Below are 18,257 nucleotides of genomic sequence, written 5' to 3'. Positions count from 1 at the left end.
AATCAAGTAAAATTTAATCTATCTGTTCTAGCTGAGTTTGATCAGGTATTCCTTGGTGCACACAATGCCAGAAGCATGAACAGAGCTGAGGGGACAGTGACAGGGTCACATGCTGCTTTTCAGGAAAACCAGGTTTGCTCCACTCTCCAGAAGGAATGGAGCCTGTTGCTCTGGAGAGGCAACTGCAGTTACAGCTTTCAAGAAAAAAAACAGAGTTTTTTCATCTTGAAAAATGATGGCCATGTTTCACAAAGACAGTCTAAAAGGAGACAAATTACAATTCCTTGAAGACCTTCACAAGACAACTTATAAACTCCTTAACAAAGGGCATCTGGCATTCGTCTATTCAGGCTGCTCTTAGCATGAGACTTTTAAGTCTCAGGAAGAAAACTGAAAACAAGAAACTTATTGGGCCTCTATCAGGTAAACCTCATTAGATAATTACTTTTCTCTATTTAGGTAGAGTGCCACAAGGCATGACAAGGCTGTCCTGTGCCAGGGACACTGCTCTGTGGGAAGGATGTTTGTGTGGCCTGTGAGCAGGAAGGCCAGGAAGTGTCCCAGAACCCAACTAAATACCCTAGGAATCCTTAAGTAAAGGGCACTGTACCGAATCAGGTCTGCCATTGGCATCCTTCAGCTCCAAGTAGGGCTTCTTCTTCACTCGGTTCAAATCCTCATGCAAGCCATCCAGCAGAAAAGCCAAGAGCTCCTGGGAATCCTGCTGCTGGTATCCTGAGAACTGAGGAGCAAATCGCCCAACCTGTGTCTGAAACACCAAGGCAACAGTGAGGGGATACAAAACACTCAGGCTGTGGCTTGGGCAGAGGTCAGCTCACCACTACCTTCTGTTGGCAGCAGGCCATGGTGAACTGGATGCTAAGGCAGGGAAAGGTGCCAGAACCATTTCCCCAGCTACTTTCAGTACTTCAGCAGAAAGCAGCTCTTCACACTGAAGCAATGAGAACATTACACCAATAAACAAAGTTATAGACAAGGGGATGTGTTTTGATGTTCACTTCATAATTTAAATGTTTACATTTGTAACTTGCACACCTTTTCTCACTGACCAAAGTTCACAGCTGGCAATTCATATGACCTTGCTTAGTTTTGCAGCAAAGACCATTCTGATTCATCTGTAAACAGCCCTCAGGCTGGGAGGTCATTTACTAAGTAACATTAAAAAGCAGTAGCAAACCCTGAGGAAGGACACTACACACTGAGAAGTTCCTCCCTGTACCCCAAAAAGCATTCACAAACCATGAAACACTGGAGCAATTCTGTCCTTACTGACTTCATAACATCAAAATATGTGGCAGGCACGTTAGCTTTCACTGTTTCTTCTGTCCCAGAGCTGTGCTACAGGAACATGACACACTTACTTTGAACATACGTGGGGCCACGTGAGACTGTCTCCCAGACCACATCTGTTTAATGAGATCTGCATAGGCTTCTGCGATTTCTCCCCTCATCCCCAGAGGGTTGTTCTGATTTATTTCAGCTTCGTATTTATCTTCCAGGAAGTAGTCAGTCAGAGGAGGAGTATTGCTCAGGCACTGAGAAAGTATTAAGAAAATTAATTTACTGCACGGGACAATAGATTTGTGTGATAATGAAACAACAAAACCAACTTTCACATCAGAACATGCACCAAGGTAACAAAACTGGTGAGACTGAGAGCTTGTTTAGTAAAACAAAGAAAAAAATTAAGGCAGAAATCTGCATTTGAAAGACTGATATCTAGAAAATTAAAGCATAATGGTAAAAACAAGAAAAAAAGTAATAGGTCCTTAACATGACTAGTCTGCATGATAAACTAAGAGTGAAGTATATTTGATTTAAGTCACTTGGATAATAAAAAAAAATAAAGTTGCCTCTTAGCTAATCCAAGAAAACAGAGTGGCTTAAGGATACCATGACACAACTGAAAATAATATCATGTTGAACAAAAAGCAGGGCAGCCCAAGTTTATTGTGGTGTCCTGAATACCATGTGCATAATCCATTAGTTATTTTAAGACCTGTTCCAAATTTCAAAGCCATCACAGCGTGACTGAAGTAATTTCACAGCACTGGTACCACACTAGAAGTTTGCCCATTCCTTAAATCTAAGTTCATATAATTTCTCTCATATATTGTTTGAACTTCTTAGCAAAAAACTACCCCTAGCAAGTTTTTGCATTCTTTAAAATGAACAAAATAATCCTAAGAAATTAGGTTTAAAAGTAAAGAAATAATTATTAGCTTTGCATCACTGTTTCAACCTTAACACCTTGCACAATGAACCTGAACCCTTTCTGTGGCTTTTCACGCTCTTTATTTTTCAAGAATCTTTAACACAGGCCCAGAACTGCAGCCCACACAAGTCAAAACATCCTCCACGTCAGCCCATTTTTGGCAGGGGACAGCACTGGGACCTTATGTTACAGTCAGGCACCTGTTCAATACAACTTCCTCTGGCCATTTCAAATGCCACGTATTTCAGATTCAGTCCCTGAAACTGTAATGTTTTACAGTACTAATGAGCTAAACATAAGCCAAACTAAACATGATTCTTTGGTCTGTCTATTTTTGAGGTGTAGTCTCCCCATGGAATCACATTAAATATTCATTTCTTTTCACAAATTTTAATCCACAATATGAGACTGATCTTTTATTTAGTTCTAATGAGGGCTCTTTCTAATTCTTACCTGTAATGCAGAATTCATGAAGCAGGTGTTTCCAAGGTTACTGAGTCCACAAAGTCCAGGTTGTGAGAGGGAAGCACTGTCCCTGCAGTTGTAAGAGTTACAGACAAACCCAGAACCTCTGGAAGAAAAGACAATACAGTGAACTCCACAATGAGTTTGTCAAGTCTCACTACTATCTAAAAGTCACACCAAATACAAGTCAGAAAACTGTTCACTGAAATTTTTTAATCAGACTACCTGTTTCTGCTGCTTCATAGGGGCTAATGCTGAATACCAGGAACAAAATGTATGTGCTAACTTTGGAAACATTAATCCTTACAAAGTCTATTATTTATTTATGGCTCATAACACGTTTATTTCCTCTGTCTGTAAGTAAACAGCACACTACCCTAACACAGCAAGAGTCTACATAATTCACATTAAGAAATAATAAGAGAATTATGATCTGTACCTGGAAGGCTTCTACCACAATGGCAGATAGACAAAAGAATATAATCCCTTCCCTCATGCTCTGAGTCACCTCAAAAAACAGGCAATGCTCTGGCAGTTAGTAAGTTCTGGAACATGCACTACTTTTGCAAGTCAGCAAGGAACAGCAGAAGGCAGTGGTTTCAAAAAGCCAAGTTTGATAAACAGGTACACAAGAGTAGAAAAACTCCTCTAGGGCACCATCACACTCCTTTTCTATACAGGCAAGGATGCATGGGATCACTCACATGAAGGGTGACAAAACAAAAAGAACATTCCTGCTCTTACCCCCTGCCCAGGTGGGAGCTGTTCAGTCCATAGGAGTTACTGCTATCACCGTTAGTAATGACAGAAGTGGCAGACACTGAGGAATAAGAACTTGCTGATGATTTTGAAGAGGTAGTAAAGTTTCTGCTAGTTGCAGTGCTTGATCTGGGAGAAAGGAAAAAGAAGCAGAAACAGTGCTACTACTTTCTTTATCACCAGCCCCACCTCCCACAAAACTCCAAGGACTTGCTGAGCTATAGTTAGTTACCCCATACAGAATTTACTTCTTTAATGTGTTTGATCACACTTCCAAACAATTGTCTGGAACAGAAACATCAGGGAAAAAGTACCAGAAGTAAGAGCAACAACTATTGCTTAAAGGCAAATCTGGGTCCCAGACAGAAATAAGTAGCAATTCAGTGTGAGTGAGAGGGAAGCAAGCTTTAATTTTATGAGTAAACCACCTTGAAATAAGCAAGCAAAACCTCCCAAATCGTAAGACCACAGAACACTCCACCTGCATTAAAAAGTGACCAGGCCAGTCCTTCCCTATCTGAAACTCAGACCATCTATTCAAACACAACATCAATCAGGAAGAAGATAACCAACAAGGCACTAAAATTTAACAGCGTCCTGTCATAAACAGTTCCATTAGAAAAAAGCAAAACCACAAGACAGTACTAATTTTGACACTAATTAATTTCTCTAAAGTAAGGGGTGACTGGAATTTGGTCTAATCTCTCCATCTCTGCCCAAATAAACATACAAAACCAAAAGTGAAAAGGTGCAGGACACCAACAGCCACTGAACAGTGACTACTAGTCCCAAAACAGAGCAGGGAGCCAGTAGAGGACAGGGCTTTCAAGCTTCAGTTTGTTCACTTATTCTTTTTCCTTGTGGCCCTTGTTTTCAAATGATACAAACTAAAAATGCATATTCATAGTTCAGATGGTACTGAAAAAAAAAATGTTCTGGAAAACTTCTGTGGGGAAAAAACTACACAACAATGAACAAGCCATAAAGGCCATGACAAGGCAGAACAGCTGGACAGCCTCAACAGGTTGGAAATATAATAGCAGTAAAATAAACACAGAAGTAAACAAGTTACAGGAGGAGCTTCCAGATTAAACTGGAAAACCCCAAACACAGTCAAAATCTGAAGCATGCTAAAACACCTCACCAGCCAACACAACAAAAAAGTATACATTAAAGTATCCTGGAAAGAATGAGATCTACCAGAATAACTGAGAGAACCATTTCTGGGACAATACAAAACATTCTGTTGCTCCATGCTGGAGGTGGAACTCCAAGATTACCTGGACACCAAAGTAATACCAGTGGGAAAGCAGAAGGTCTAGACTACACAACAATTATCAGACTCATGTTCATATGTGTGGGTTTCAAGGGTCAAGAATGAAACAGTTTAGGTAACAACAGCATGTAAATCTTTTAAGAACACAGTTTAAAAGTCTGAAGTAGTGAATTATCTAGAAGCAAAGGGGAGCAATCTAGAAAATGCTAGACTTGAGAACTAAGCATCTCTGCTTCACACATTTGATCTCCCAGAGAGAGAACAGAGAAACTCAGAAAATCGTAGAAGAAAATCTACTGGTGAAAAAGGAAAATGAGGACAACCTCCTAAGGGATTTCAAGGTTTCCAACAGAAGCATAGAGACTGTTTCATCAAGAGTCACATGGCAACTAAAGAGTTCCAAGTACTTCAACAGCATCCTACACAAACAAAAAAAAGCTAAGAATTACAAAGGAAGAAAAAAATCAGATCAGAAAGTAAAGGTAAGTCAGAAGTCAAGAGTCTTTTCACAAAGGGAAAAGTCTACCCAAAAAGTCATCCAGGATCTTGAGCAAGTTCCAGCTAGAAAATTGGGAAGGTTGATGTGAGTAGCAAAACAAGAGAGGCTAAGAGCTTTCCATGTGAGAATAAAAGAACAGAAACCAAATGTATTTGGGAAGATAAAGAATTCTATGTACTCCTACATTTTAGAACTTACTCATCGATGTGTAACTACTGAAGAAAGGATTTCCTAAGGACAGCTGCTTCCCCTCATATCACAAGATGCTCACAAAGGCAGCCATTGATTGTAGGTGAAGAGCACAGAGAGCAGCTAAGAAAAACATTTTTCTCTGAAAGCTTCCCACTTTAAGCCTGGAAAGCCATTGCTAATGACCCCACAGTACTGCAGGCTCTCAGGACTGCCTCATTCACACAGTGACAACAGACAACCTGGATGCCAAATATTTATCCCAAATGTCTGGAAGTAAAAGCAGTTTCAAACTACAGTAAGAAGAAACTATTTTGTTCTTTAGAGAGCAGCAAACTAACAGCAGTGGCCAAGCACAGGCTGAATATACCACCCAAGGACTACTGTGGAGTTTAAGAGCATTCTTCCTGCAAAATGTCAGCCAGATGGATGGCTGGGGAAACACAAGGACAGCTGCCAAATCTGTGGGAAAGCTATTTCCTCTGGTAGGGGGCCAGTGCCTCTGACAAGCAGCAAATGGTGGGGAAAAATCCTGACGACACAGAGCCACCCAGCCCATGGTCACTTTGCACCCACCCTCTGAGTAGGAAGGATATGAACTCCAGCTTGCCAGAACCTCTTTTAGCACTTGGGCAGTGATGCAGGTGCTCACCATTTCTCTATCAACAGCAGGGAGCTCTGCATTCTGTTTGGTTGATGTCATCAAAACTCTAAATTCAGGAAAAACTCCCTCATAAGCTTTCAGTAATAAACTGATGCAGCCCAGAAAAAAAAAAGCTCCAAATATTAAGTTCCCCATGTATTTTCTGGAGCTGAGAAAAAGAACACCAAAGCAAAATTTTGCCTGAGATAGGATGAAGCACAAGACAAAAGTACAAAAGAATGTATAATCCTTGTATCACTTAATACACTTCTTTCAGCCACCATTATCAGCATCAAGTCAATTTCACAAGTTCCATGCTATAATAAGTAAATATTTTTATGTCATTAGAAAATAGTAATCTACATAGCAATACCCACTTTCATTTATCTATCACTAGAGGTTAAATCAAAGTCTTTACATATCAAACTAGCTGCTGACAAAGGACTACTCTGTGGCCTGAGAATGCTACACAGCTCCTTTTTAGCTTTGCTTCCTTTAGAAACAAAAGGTTATGGCCTGGTCTTGCACAGCTGCCCTTCCCATACTGACTTCAACCAGGTACATGATATGAATGTTTAGCTGCTTTTCACATGGCAATCCTATAGGAAGTTCAGTGTAGTATGACCTCTCAAAGTACTGTTTCAGATGGTTTCACTGGCCTATCTAATCAATTCTTTAACACTAGTGTATCTTGATTTCAAATGAGATCACCTGGCATCAAGTGCTGTAAGTGAACTGTATTGTAGAGAAGAGCATTCTCTTTATCACAATCAAGTCTGATGGCCCCTGGAATGGCACCAAGTAGGCATCAGACAGGGGAAGTCATCAAATTCTACTTTCTATAGCAGGACTTGATATGAGCAGTTCGTTATCACTGCTACTTCCATTCTACACCATTCACTCTATACACATAATATTTCACCAAGCCTTGCAATTACCCATCTCTTCTCTAAATCAGAGAGCACTGAGGGAATCTGTGTCACATTTACAGGCTTCTGTAATTGTCTTTTGTGGGAGGGGTGCTGGTCACCTATTTCTATACCCTTTTTAAGGGGCAACTACCAGAACTCTGAGCATTCACTACAGGCAGGTTTGGGAATACACTCGAAGATCCTTTCTGTTCTACAACAGCAAAGGACAGATTACTTGTTTCACTGTGCAGTGTGCAGAGGTAGCTTTTTAAGCACACTAGCTCAACACAAATAGCACTTTTGCCTCCTAAGCACTATAGAAACCTTAAGCTATTTAATCCTTATACAACCTGTTTGAAACAGGCTTTAAAACACACTCTTGGTAAGAAAAGAAACCAGCAGCAGAACCACTGAAGAATATTTATATTTGAGATTTTTCTCTCCTTCAGAATAACCTAAACACAGCAAGCCACAACAGCCAGTGATAACCAGGCTTTCACAGAGAACATGTGGTCACTAAAGCCTAGCAAACAAGCTGCACAAAATAACAGAAACCTTTAGAACATGCTTGCTTACTTTGCCAGGCAATGCTGTCCAGGCCACGTGCCATCTTCATTTTTCACTTCTATTAAAACAACCTGAAAGAGAGTGCAGGTAATAAAGGTAACTGCAAGTCTGTTACACATTTTGCAAAAGCATTAGCAAATCCCATTGTCAATGTTTGCTCAAAGTACATAAAACCAAGTGAAAAAAATACACATCAGCAAAAGCACTGCATGAAACAAGAGAGAGAGAGAGAGAGAAAAAAATTATGCCCCTTACCTGACCCTGATAGAGCCCTGCATCTTGCACTGTGCTATCCAGCTTGCTGAGCTGCTCATAAGTGTTACTCATATATCTGTTCCATAGCCTGGTCTCCTTCTCAGCCGGGATATTGAATAGTTTTCTCATTTCTTTCTCGATGGTAGCTGTTCAGGAAAAAGTAAAAACACCAAAATTTGTAAAACATGAGTGCTTTTGAAAAAAACACTAAGACATTCATTCAGCAAGGAGGTACATCACTTATCCTTCAAGATCCTTCAAGCAGAAAACATTAGGGAACTTATAACTGCTCATATAGTTTGCCAAATATCAAGTCTGAAAAAAAGAAAAACTTCTGCTTTCTTTCATGTATTTGCCTGTCAAGCCCTCAAACCAATAACATGCAGAACACTTTGAGAACTTTCTGCCCAAAGGCCAACTTCTCTTGATCTGAAAACAGAGGTTCAAGTTTTCAGTTACTACTGTCAAGTTGCCCATAAAGATGCTGTGCTGGTTTTGCATGGCCTGCTCTTTGGTAGTCAGAGAGGCTACAGAGGTGGCTCCTGTGAGGAGCTGCTGGAAACTTCCACCATGTCCAGCAGAGCCAATCCCTGATGGCTCTGAACAGGGACATGCTGCTGGCCAAGGCTGGGCCAAGGAGAGAGGGCAGTACCATCTGTGATTGCATATTCAAGAAGAAAATCAAAATAAACTGCACACAGTTGTCTCCTAGTCAGAGAAGCGGAGGAGGTGAGAACATGTGAGGAAAACACCATGGAGACACCAAGGTCAGTGGAGAAGGAGGGGGAGGAGGTGCTGCAGGTGCCAGAGCCGAGACTCCACTGCAGGCCGTGGTGAAGCAGCTGAGCCCCTGCAGCCCCTGGGGATCCAGGGGGGATGCAGAGATCCATCCCCAGCCCATGGTGATCCACGGAGATCCACCCACCATGCTGGAGCAGGTGGATGCCTGGAGGAGGCTGTGATGCAATGAAAGACCCAGTGGAGAGAGGGGGCCCTGCTTCCAGGCTGGAGCAGCCTATCCTTGGAGGACTGCACCCCATGGGAAGAGAGACCCACACTGCAGCACTTTGGGAGGACTGTGTGCCCATGGGAGAGGCTCTCGTTGCAGCAGTTTTGGGAAGACTGCTGCTGAGATTGGACCCACACCAGGGTAGTACATGGAGAGCTGTCACCCGTGGGAAGGACCCCACGGCCTCACAGGGGAAGGGTTCCTCTCCTGGAGCAGCAGAAGAAAACTTCAGATGATAAACTGACCAAACCTCCATGCTCTGTTGGTGGGAAGGAGGGAGGGGCTGGGGGAAGAAAAGGTGTTTTTAAGGGCTTATTTTTACTTCTCATCATCCTCCTGTGATTCTGTTAGTAATAAACTCACTTTATACCTCTAAGTTGAGCCTGTTTTGCCCTTGCAGTGTTTTCTCCCAGTCCTTATCTCAACTGATTAACCCTTCATTAGTTTTCTTCTCTCCTCTGCCCAGCTGTGGCAGGGGAGGGTGAGTGAGCAGCTTTTGAGGGTGCCTGGCATTTGGCCAGTGTCATACCATAAAAGACACTTTTTTCAGTTTATTAATGTAGATACAGGGCAGCTGACATTCAGCATTTTTACATGTGAAAAATATAGCAATGAGAGAGAGAAAAAGTCAGATTTGCTCCAGTCCAGAGGTTATCTCCTGAGACAGCCTCAGAGCACAGCTTCATCTATCAGAGAACTACTTACCAACAGTATCTGCCTTGCTGAAGTGGCAGCTGATGACATTGTCAGGATCGCTGCTCTCGCACAGCTTCAGCTCCAGGAGATAAACCTCAACTTTATAGTGCTTCACAAACAGCCCATACTCCACCACCTGCACACAGGGAACAAAGCAACACAAAGCTGCAATACTGAGCACTCCTCTGAAGCACACAGGACTAAATACTGTGAGCCTTTTGGAGTACTGAGAGTCAAGCCATAAACCGAACACTGACTCGCTCCTAGATTCAGTCACCAGCTTGTTCAGGGGGTTTTGTTTGGTTTTTAAAATGGGAATTCCCAGTGCTTTCCTTATACAGTGCAAAGTTCCAGAGGTGAATCATCACAGCTGGACTGACAGTGTCAGTGACCACTCATGAAAAACACTTGATAACACAAAGCATTCTAGAAGAAAATTACTTTTTGCCTCTAGTCTTTGGTTAAGTTTTATAAAATAATTAAACCAGGCTGGAACACTGGAGCAAAATCTCTTCTACCAGAAGAGAGCAAACCAAAGCATTAATTATTTTTCTGCACAGTACACAGAACCTGCCTCATTACTCTCTCCTAGCAAGAACAGAAAAGTACCTCTGAAGCTGTTTTGATGACACTGCTTTATTTCAGAGTACTTTTCAAATCAATTTTGCATTTGAGAGAATATTCCAATAGGTACATTTACTCATGCCACTAGCTTCCAGCATATTTTTAAAAAATCTTCCATAAAACTGGACATCATTCTTCACCTACAGATCATAAAACACATTATGACAGAAAGAAAAGCACATTTCACAGGCCAGTTATGAGACAACTGCAATGTAACAGCAAAAGTAAGAAAAGAAAGAAAACCCCACACCTCAATTCTCTCCATAGTGCTTGGCAGCTACAAAGCCTCTGAAACTGAAACCATATTTCATTGGAAAATCTGGTATAATTTTTAAGAGTAACAGCTAGAGGCATTTGGACAATGCCCTTAATTTGCTTTAACTTTCAGTCAGACCTGAATTGATCAGGCAGTTGGACCAGATGATTTAGTGCCTTCCAACTGAAATACTCCATTCTATTCATGTGACACCAGACTTGGTATGATCTACACCTAACATATCACAGAAAAAACTACCCAGCTTTGGAAAGAAACAAAGAATTAATACCTAGACTTATAGTGACAATTCCACTAAATTATGCTTCCATCTTCTGAGGATTGTTGCTTTTAGAAGGTTGTATTAGATATGCAAGGTGCTTTAAAGGTAAATAATTAACAAACACATTTGAAAAGATCTTCAGTACTTTGCTGTTACAACAGAAAGTAAAGCTCCCTGTTTAAACAGCTTCTTGACAGGCAGAGCAGACTTCTTTTTAGAAAAGGAAAGAAACCAAGTCAAAAGTTTTCCATTTATTTTTCAGAAAAAATGTCACTAAACGTGACTTCCTGTTCTCCAGTACTCTGTAGATAGAAACAAATAAGAGCCATATTCAGAAAAGAACTCTTTCCAAGAAGCTCCAGATCAGATCATTGTGTCCATTAGGATGGAGGAATGGAGTCTCTAATCACCTGCAGATGTCTTTTAAACTGCATCTGACCAGCTCCCTTGTTCTCTGCCAAAGTACAGCTCATGTCATGCCACTGGACAGCAATCTCAGCACAACTCAGCTGCTGAGGAAGCACATTAATAGACCTTCCCATAGGACACTAAAGATGACTGCCCAAAAATATTGTTTGAGACTATCAAAAGAAACCTGAACCACAAATAAATCTAGTCTAATCCTCCTGTACTTGGCTCTGATCATCAAACACAGAGATGGAAGAAATATCTTTTAAAACCATAGAGATGCCTGAAAATCACTTCCCAGATCATACTTTTACGGATATTTTTATGTATGAAATACAGTTGATCCATCTTTAGGAAAAGTCTTAAGGCACTCAAGGACCACAAGTTTAAGTGCTTGACTTTTAATGCTATCTGGGGAATACTGTAACCAGATCCTGTCCACATCCTACTCAGGTGCAGCAGTGCAGCTTCTGTGACTCACTGACCTACTGGATTTTTGTAAGATACTGTTACATCCCACAAATCTACTATTCTGCTATATTTTAGCATCTTCTTAAGGATAAAAACCCCCTTCAGTTATCAGGTTAACAACAGAGACTGACAGTTTCATAGCAATTCAAAACTTGAAAAATTTAACTAGACCCAGAATAACCTGGCATGTTAGGTCTGTAAAACAGCACAAGCTCAGAGCTCTACCCCCTTGGTTCTTGCACAATTGAAAGCACCAACAGATACCACAACAAAAGAAGGCTCATGCAGTTAAGCCCAAGTGTTTCCCCAGTACCTCCCAAATCTCTTGTCAGATTTCAAACTTTTCAGAAAAGGGAGTGTGCAATGACATGCCAGGTTTTGTGAAAGCAATCAGCCAGCTCAGGAAGGAAAGCTCCCTCACTTGGAGAGGCACTGATCACCAACAGTACCAGCTCTCCCTGAGCAGACTCGCAATTCCTCAAGATGTTACACGTTTCTCTAAAACCACATCTCCTTTACATGCTGTAATTATTTTCTCCTCTCCTGCTTCTCGCTTCCACGGGAGTTCTGTCTACTCAGCTGAGTGAACCTGAGGTAACCCAGGTGATCCTGGGTTAACTCACCAGTCCTGAAGACATCACAATTTCTTACTACATGCAATTTCTAGCCCACACTGAATGACAACATTCCAGCACTTCCTGATCTTACTTCCCTTCTGGTGCCACACTTTGCTAGGTCTTGCACACCTTGAAGTAACCCTTGCTTACAACATAGAGCTGCTTAAACATAGGTGATGTTAATTCCATACATTAATACATTATATCAACACTTGGTGTAGTGATTAGTTTCTTAATGAGCCCCACAGACTGGTATTGCACAATTTAGTCAGTACAACTGGCTAAAACTAAGATAAAAACAAAAAACCTTTTACCTATACACATTCAACAAAAACAACCAACCAAAAAAAACTCCCGAACAAAACAAAAACAAACACTTGCCAATTTCACCTTCCGGAACAGGTTATACATTCAGAATGCATACCTGACTGCATCTGTCAACCAAAAATATGACTTACAGAACAAAACCATATATCAAGCTCTTTAAAAGATTTTAGAATCACACAATTTTGGAAGAGAAAATAAGAATCACCTTCCACTCCAGAGGAAGCCCCTAATCCATCTGTACTAAAAGACTCATTCTGTCCTGGAAGATAAAACTAGTTTGACCAACAACTTACACTGGTCCACAAAGTACAAATTATTCCATGCAATTTAAAAGCACTGTACTAGTCCAAAGAATCATAACCTGAACAATGTTCAGAGTTCTTGCCCCAAATAAACCATCAACTCAGAACCCCCTGAATATTCAGGCATTTTGGCTGAAGTACAGGCAAGCTGTTCTTTCAGAAAAGGTAAAAAGACATCACGTTATCATCTCCAAAGAGCTACTGAGGATCCTGTCTTAGCTGACATCTGGCAAAATAAACCATTTACGTTTGATGGAGATCAAAAAATGAAACCAGGAGGAGAAGTTGATTCAGCCATACTTACTTTCCTCACAATAGGCTGCTGTCCGTCTATACAGCCGTACCACGCTACTAGTTTGTTCCAGGCTTCGGTGGGCACCAGCACGTAATCCAGCTCATCAATGAGGTGTTCTTTCAAACTCTGAGTTTGTGGATCTAAAAGGGAGACAGACGGCAGAGAGCAGGGCATCAAACAGCACCTTTTTTTCCCCAGAGGCACACACGTACTGCCGGGACACCGAGGAACACCAGCGCTCTCGGGGAGGCAGAGCCCGGCCAGTCCCCTCACGCACAGGGCGGTGCGGCCGCGAGCCCTCTCCAGCGCCCGGCTTCGAAAGCGAAAGCAGCGCGGGGAAGGTCCCGGCCGAGCCCGAAGCGCGGCCCCGCTGCCCGCAGCACTCACCGCCGAACAGGCCCGAGTTGTCGATGGGCCCCGGGAACAGGCCCGCGTTGTCGACGGGGCCCGGGAAGAGGTTGGGATCGCCGGCGCCGAACATGTCCCAGCTGTCGAAGCCCACATACTTCTTCCACTGCTTGAACCACCGGCTCTCCACCAGGTACCTGCAACACACGGCACCGCCCGGCGCGGCCCCTCAGCGGCGGCGCGGCCCGGTCCGCAGGCCCCGCCGCCCGCAGGGGAGGGGGACGGGGAGGGAGGGGAGGCGCGGGTGTGCTCACCAGGACTCGCCGGGCCGGAGGGCCGTGGCCAGGAGCGGCCCCAGCTCGGCCCGCTGTTCCGCCGGGTCCGGCCGGGCCCGCTCCCCGCCGGCCGCGGCCGCCGCCATGTCCGTGCGCGAGACCCGGCGCGGGCGGAGGTCGGAGCGCGCGCGAGCGCGCGGGCGGGCACGCGCTGGGCGAGTGGGAGGGACCCGCCTCGCCCGCCCGCGCTCCGTGACGAAATGGGCGGGACCGCGCGCGTTATGGCGGCGGCCGCCATCTTGCGGCAGCCCCGTGAGGGCGACTGGGGGGGGGGGGGGGGGGGGGGTGTCTGCTGCGCTGAGCGCCCTTACGGGGGCTGCAGGGGGAGCCCGGGGAGCAGGAGCACTCTTCCCGCGGGGATAGACCTTGTCCCCGAGGGAGCTTCGTGATCGAGAGAGCTCCCGGGCCAGCCTCCTTTAGTCCTCAGATAAAAACACTTCTGCGAACACTGTGCTCCCTTCCGCCTCTGCAGCCGCTCCAGCCCAGCCTTCCCCAAACCTGCCCGGGATGGCTGCTGCCAGCCAGCTGCTCTGGACTCCAGACGCTGTGCACTTTCTCAGCAAGAATCTCCTCCCTGAATTATGGCTCAGTGGAAATCGAACCCAAGCTGAAACCTTTAGTTCTTCATAAATACTTTATTTTTCTCTCTCTATCAAAACTGTTGGCAGAACCATTTGTTTGGACTGTGGTTTCAGTTTTAGACGCTCCATTTTCTGACGTGGGGCACTGGTGAGGGAGTTGGACTTCAATTGTTAGGGGAATAAATGGGAGAACGGGTGTGTGAGACCAAGTGGGGAGTGCTCGGGAGGCTGGGCACACTGTCTTAGGAGAGAACTGCTCCAGGGGATTCAGGCATTGATCCCTCGAGTAGCATGTCCCATCCTTGAGAAGAAGGGGTCTTGGGAAGAATTAAAAAAATCTGCCTTAAACGGATGCACCAAAGAAATCCCTTTCCCTTATGTGAAAAAAGGCGAGGGTGCTGTGACTGCCTGTGCCAGGAGCCTTCTGGCAGCACCATGGGCAGGTGGGCTCTGCCAGCCTGGCATTGCTGCAGCAACCAGGGTAACGTGATGAAAGCCTTTTATCTTCCTGACAGCAGGGCAATTCCATTCAGTTAATGCTGAAAGAACCATTTTCTCCTTCCAGTAAGAGTTGAGTGTTGTTACTTCAGTTTTTCTCAGAGGGCAGGGCCCCTTCGGGCTCTAACACACCCTATTATGGCAAGGCTGGGTGTGTTTTTAAAATGAGTCAGCTATTCTGAGCTAGTGCTTGGTGGCTGACCCCACTCTGCTAATGAATTACTGACTCCTCCTAGAAAATGTGGTAAACAATTAAATGGTTTAATTCAGGCCTTTCTGATTCAGCGCAAGAAAATTACATTGTTCCAGTTTCACTGTAGACAGAGGTGTCTGTGTTCTCCTGGCTCCTCAAGCACTTTCCTTTCAGCCACTGACTTCTGCCCTGATCTCCAGCTCATCCTGATGGGTGTGAAAGTGGCGCTGACAGCAGCAAAGCCCCCTCAAGTACCACAGGACTGGAGACAGGTGTTCCCAGCCTGCCTTATGATGGCAATGATCAAACACAGTGACTGAAAGCTGCTGTCGAGGAGAAAGGGAATTTAAATAGCTGAAAGAACTTTGTACAGGCTGAGCAAGAAAGGTCTCAGACTCAGGCTGATGGCACTTCTGTTGAGTAGACACTTCTGAACACCACATCACATCAGCCAGGGTTTCAGCAGATAGCCCAGGGTTTGGTGGGCAGAACACTGGGGAATCTGGGAGAGGGAGAAAGGGCCAGGAAGGATATTTTTTCTTGGAATTAGTTAACACTCCTGACAGCTTCCAATATTTGAACTTGTTTAAGTATTTAAGAAGTTGGCAGCAATTATCAGCAGCTAAAGGGGGAAGAATCACTGGGAGGAGGGACAAGTAGGGGACAAACACTTTCTAGGAAGGAGAGAATATATGAAACTTGGTTGTGCAGAAGAATGGAAAAACAGGAACAATAACAGACGGATTAAGTGTTTGCAATTAAAGTGGAGAGTAGGAGTGTATATATATGTGACAGACAGGAGACCTTGAAAGGACAACATCCTCAAGCCACAGAAGCAGCCAATTGTGCAAAAGTAGTATTTATTTTAAGGTTGCCTTCTGAGTCAGTCTGTTTCTCTCTGGAATTACAGAAATAGAACTGGGCTGATTTATAATCCCTGAGGAATTGCCTGGGATTCTTCATGCCTCCCCTCAGCATAGAGCTGCCTGTGGTGAAATGTTCACCTCCTCGCATCAAAACAGCAGCCAAAGTTTGGGGTGAGATCCTGTGTGGGGACCGTGCTCCACTGTCCCTGTCACTGCCAGGGAGCTCCAGCCAGTGCCCTCTGTGCTGCAGCCCACTGGACCTCAGAGCCAGCTGCTCCAGGGAATGCAGAAATGAGACTGGGAATAACAAGGCTGAGCAGCTTTTAGGCACGCTGCAGAGTTCCTCCTGGTGTGCTTACACTGGGATTGTTCATTCTCCTGCTGGCATGGCTCATTTTTGTCCTGAAATCATGTCACTGGGCTGCTTCTGGCACAGTTGGAGCTGTTGCTTTGTTTTCCTGCTAGCACAGTCCCAGCAGTCAGAAGGTAAATAAATCTCTTGGCCAAAGGCACGGAATAAGCACAGTGCAAGGTGCCTTTTTGACCAGCAGGCTCAGTGAGAGACCTTTTTTGTCATGATGGAGCTGCAGCAGGTGTTGGGCTCTGCTCCCTGCAGCTGTGGGCCTTGGCCAGAGCCAGAGGCTGGTTAGGAACAGAGGAGGCCCCACTCAAACGCTCAGGTTTGGTGAGTCAGGAATGAGGAAGTGCCACAGCTCACTTGAGAAAGATTTTCAGTGCCCTAGGCTTCTGCTGCTCATGATCCCCTGTACTGTCCACCTATTTCAACATCCTGCATTAATGAGGGAAGTAGAACTAACTGAAAAAATAATCCCCTAACCCATGCATCATCTGCTGCAAAGCTTCAGTAGCTGCTGCAAACATCCTGTTTTTTTCTGTGAAGCTGTTCTGGGATTTAAGAAATTCCCCGGTGAGGATTGTGCAATCTGAGTTCAAAGCTCGATGACTCAGGGGTAGCAGCAGCAAGCAGGGTGGTGCTGGTTGGAAGGTTTACCCAGTCTCTCCTCAACCTTGAGGGATCCTTGGATATAGGTACAGTAACAAAGCAACTGTGAATTTCTGAAGTGAAAAGCTACAAACAAGAAAAAAAAACAAAACTCAAATCCTGCGTGTTTTTATGATGAAAACAGTGCATGAATGCTTGAAAGTGTTAGGCCTTCCCTTGGAGAGCCCAAGTTTTTAGTCTGGGTTAGGATTCCTCAGTCCCACACCAAGTTTATATGCAGTCCTACAAGGCCTTGTGAGGAGTGGCTTGCAAGAAAATGTGCTCACAGAACAATTGAAGGAGTGAAAATTTTCCCGTAGAAGGAGTTGAGCTACTCCCAGTGGGACGAAGGATGGCAGGTGAAATTTGGCACAGGCTCAGGAGTTCCCATGGGAAACCAATCATAATTCCAGTCGTTTAGCAGCAGCCTGTAAAACCAGGATTGCTGAGCGGGGCCAATATGTCAGAATTATTACTGAATCATAGAATCATTAATGTTAGGAAAGACCTCCAAGATCATTGGGTACAATTGTAGCAACTTCTCATAAAGTAGTTCTCAGCTCCATGGTTGCCAAAAAACTGTTGTGGAAGAAGTGAAAAGGGAAATATTTCCTGGCAGATCTGCACTTGGGAGTGTCATGTGCAATTCCTGTGCCCAAAGGGAAACAAGGACACTCTGAGGCAGGCACAGTTCCCATGGGCCAAGTGGTTGAGTGGGGTGGTATTGCACTGGGAACATGAACAAACTGGTTTGTCACATGATTCCCTGCATCGTGAGGTGCTGGGGATGCAGAGGTGCTTCGGGTCTCATGGAGGACTGGGCAAGCACGTGAGGATCTGTGCTGGGCCACCACTGATGCAAAATGGGGTAGAGCCAGTGAGGGGACATTGGCTCTGGGACAAGGGGAGGGACAGTGAGTGCTGCTCCTGGTCTAGGCCCCCGCAGGTTGCAGAATCACTCATCTCCCTGCCTTAGCAGTTATCAGCCTGTTGTGACCTGTCGCTGGTAGCCACACTAGGAATTCATCCAGTGTAAAATCACCCCCCTGGCCACGTGCCAGTGTGTTCCCTCTGCACGGAGGCCTTAAGGGAAGCCCAGTGAGCAGTGGGGCAGGGTCTGTTTGTTCCCCACCACCCTCCCGCTCTGCCAGGCTTGTTGCACGTGGGGCAGGACATGGTACTGATTCACAGCTTGCAGAGCTCATGCCCTCGGTTCAGTTCAGCCTGACTGCACTGGCCGTGCTCAAGTGCTCCAAGTCTGCCCCCGTGAGCACCCACATGGGTTGGTGAACAGGCAACAGACCCACCACATTTTACCCAACTCACCCAGATTGATCAAGCAACAGTC

General features: G+C 44.7%; 1 protein-coding gene across 2 annotated transcripts in view; it reads right to left on the bottom strand.

Moving 5' to 3' along the window:
• Positions 1-13,885, bottom strand: part of USP4 (ubiquitin specific peptidase 4) — a 30,709-nt gene extending 16,824 nt beyond the window's left edge. The window contains exons 1-10 of one of the 2 annotated variants that reach the window (XM_059856376.1): positions 13,748-13,885; positions 13,473-13,630; positions 13,095-13,225; positions 9,515-9,641; positions 7,801-7,946; positions 7,555-7,616; positions 3,446-3,589; positions 2,690-2,807; positions 1,383-1,556; positions 611-769 (exon numbers count right to left, since the gene is read on the bottom strand). In XM_059856376.1, coding sequence (XP_059712359.1) covers positions 611-769; positions 1,383-1,556; positions 2,690-2,807; positions 3,446-3,589; positions 7,555-7,616; positions 7,801-7,946; positions 9,515-9,641; positions 13,095-13,225; positions 13,473-13,630; positions 13,748-13,854 — 1,326 coding nt within the window. In that variant the 5' untranslated portion in view covers positions 13,855-13,885. The remainder of the gene's footprint in view (positions 1-610; positions 770-1,382; positions 1,557-2,689; positions 2,808-3,445; positions 3,590-7,554; positions 7,617-7,800; positions 7,947-9,514; positions 9,642-13,094; positions 13,226-13,472; positions 13,631-13,747) is intronic. The other variant, XM_059856377.1, reaches the window with a different exon arrangement.
• Positions 13,886-18,257: the final 4,372 nt, after the last annotated feature.

Source organism: Haemorhous mexicanus, chromosome 11, assembly GCF_027477595.1.
Source record: "Haemorhous mexicanus isolate bHaeMex1 chromosome 11, bHaeMex1.pri, whole genome shotgun sequence".
NCBI lineage: Eukaryota > Metazoa > Chordata > Aves > Passeriformes > Fringillidae > Haemorhous > Haemorhous mexicanus.
This window is presented reverse-complemented; position numbering and strand designations above follow the sequence as displayed.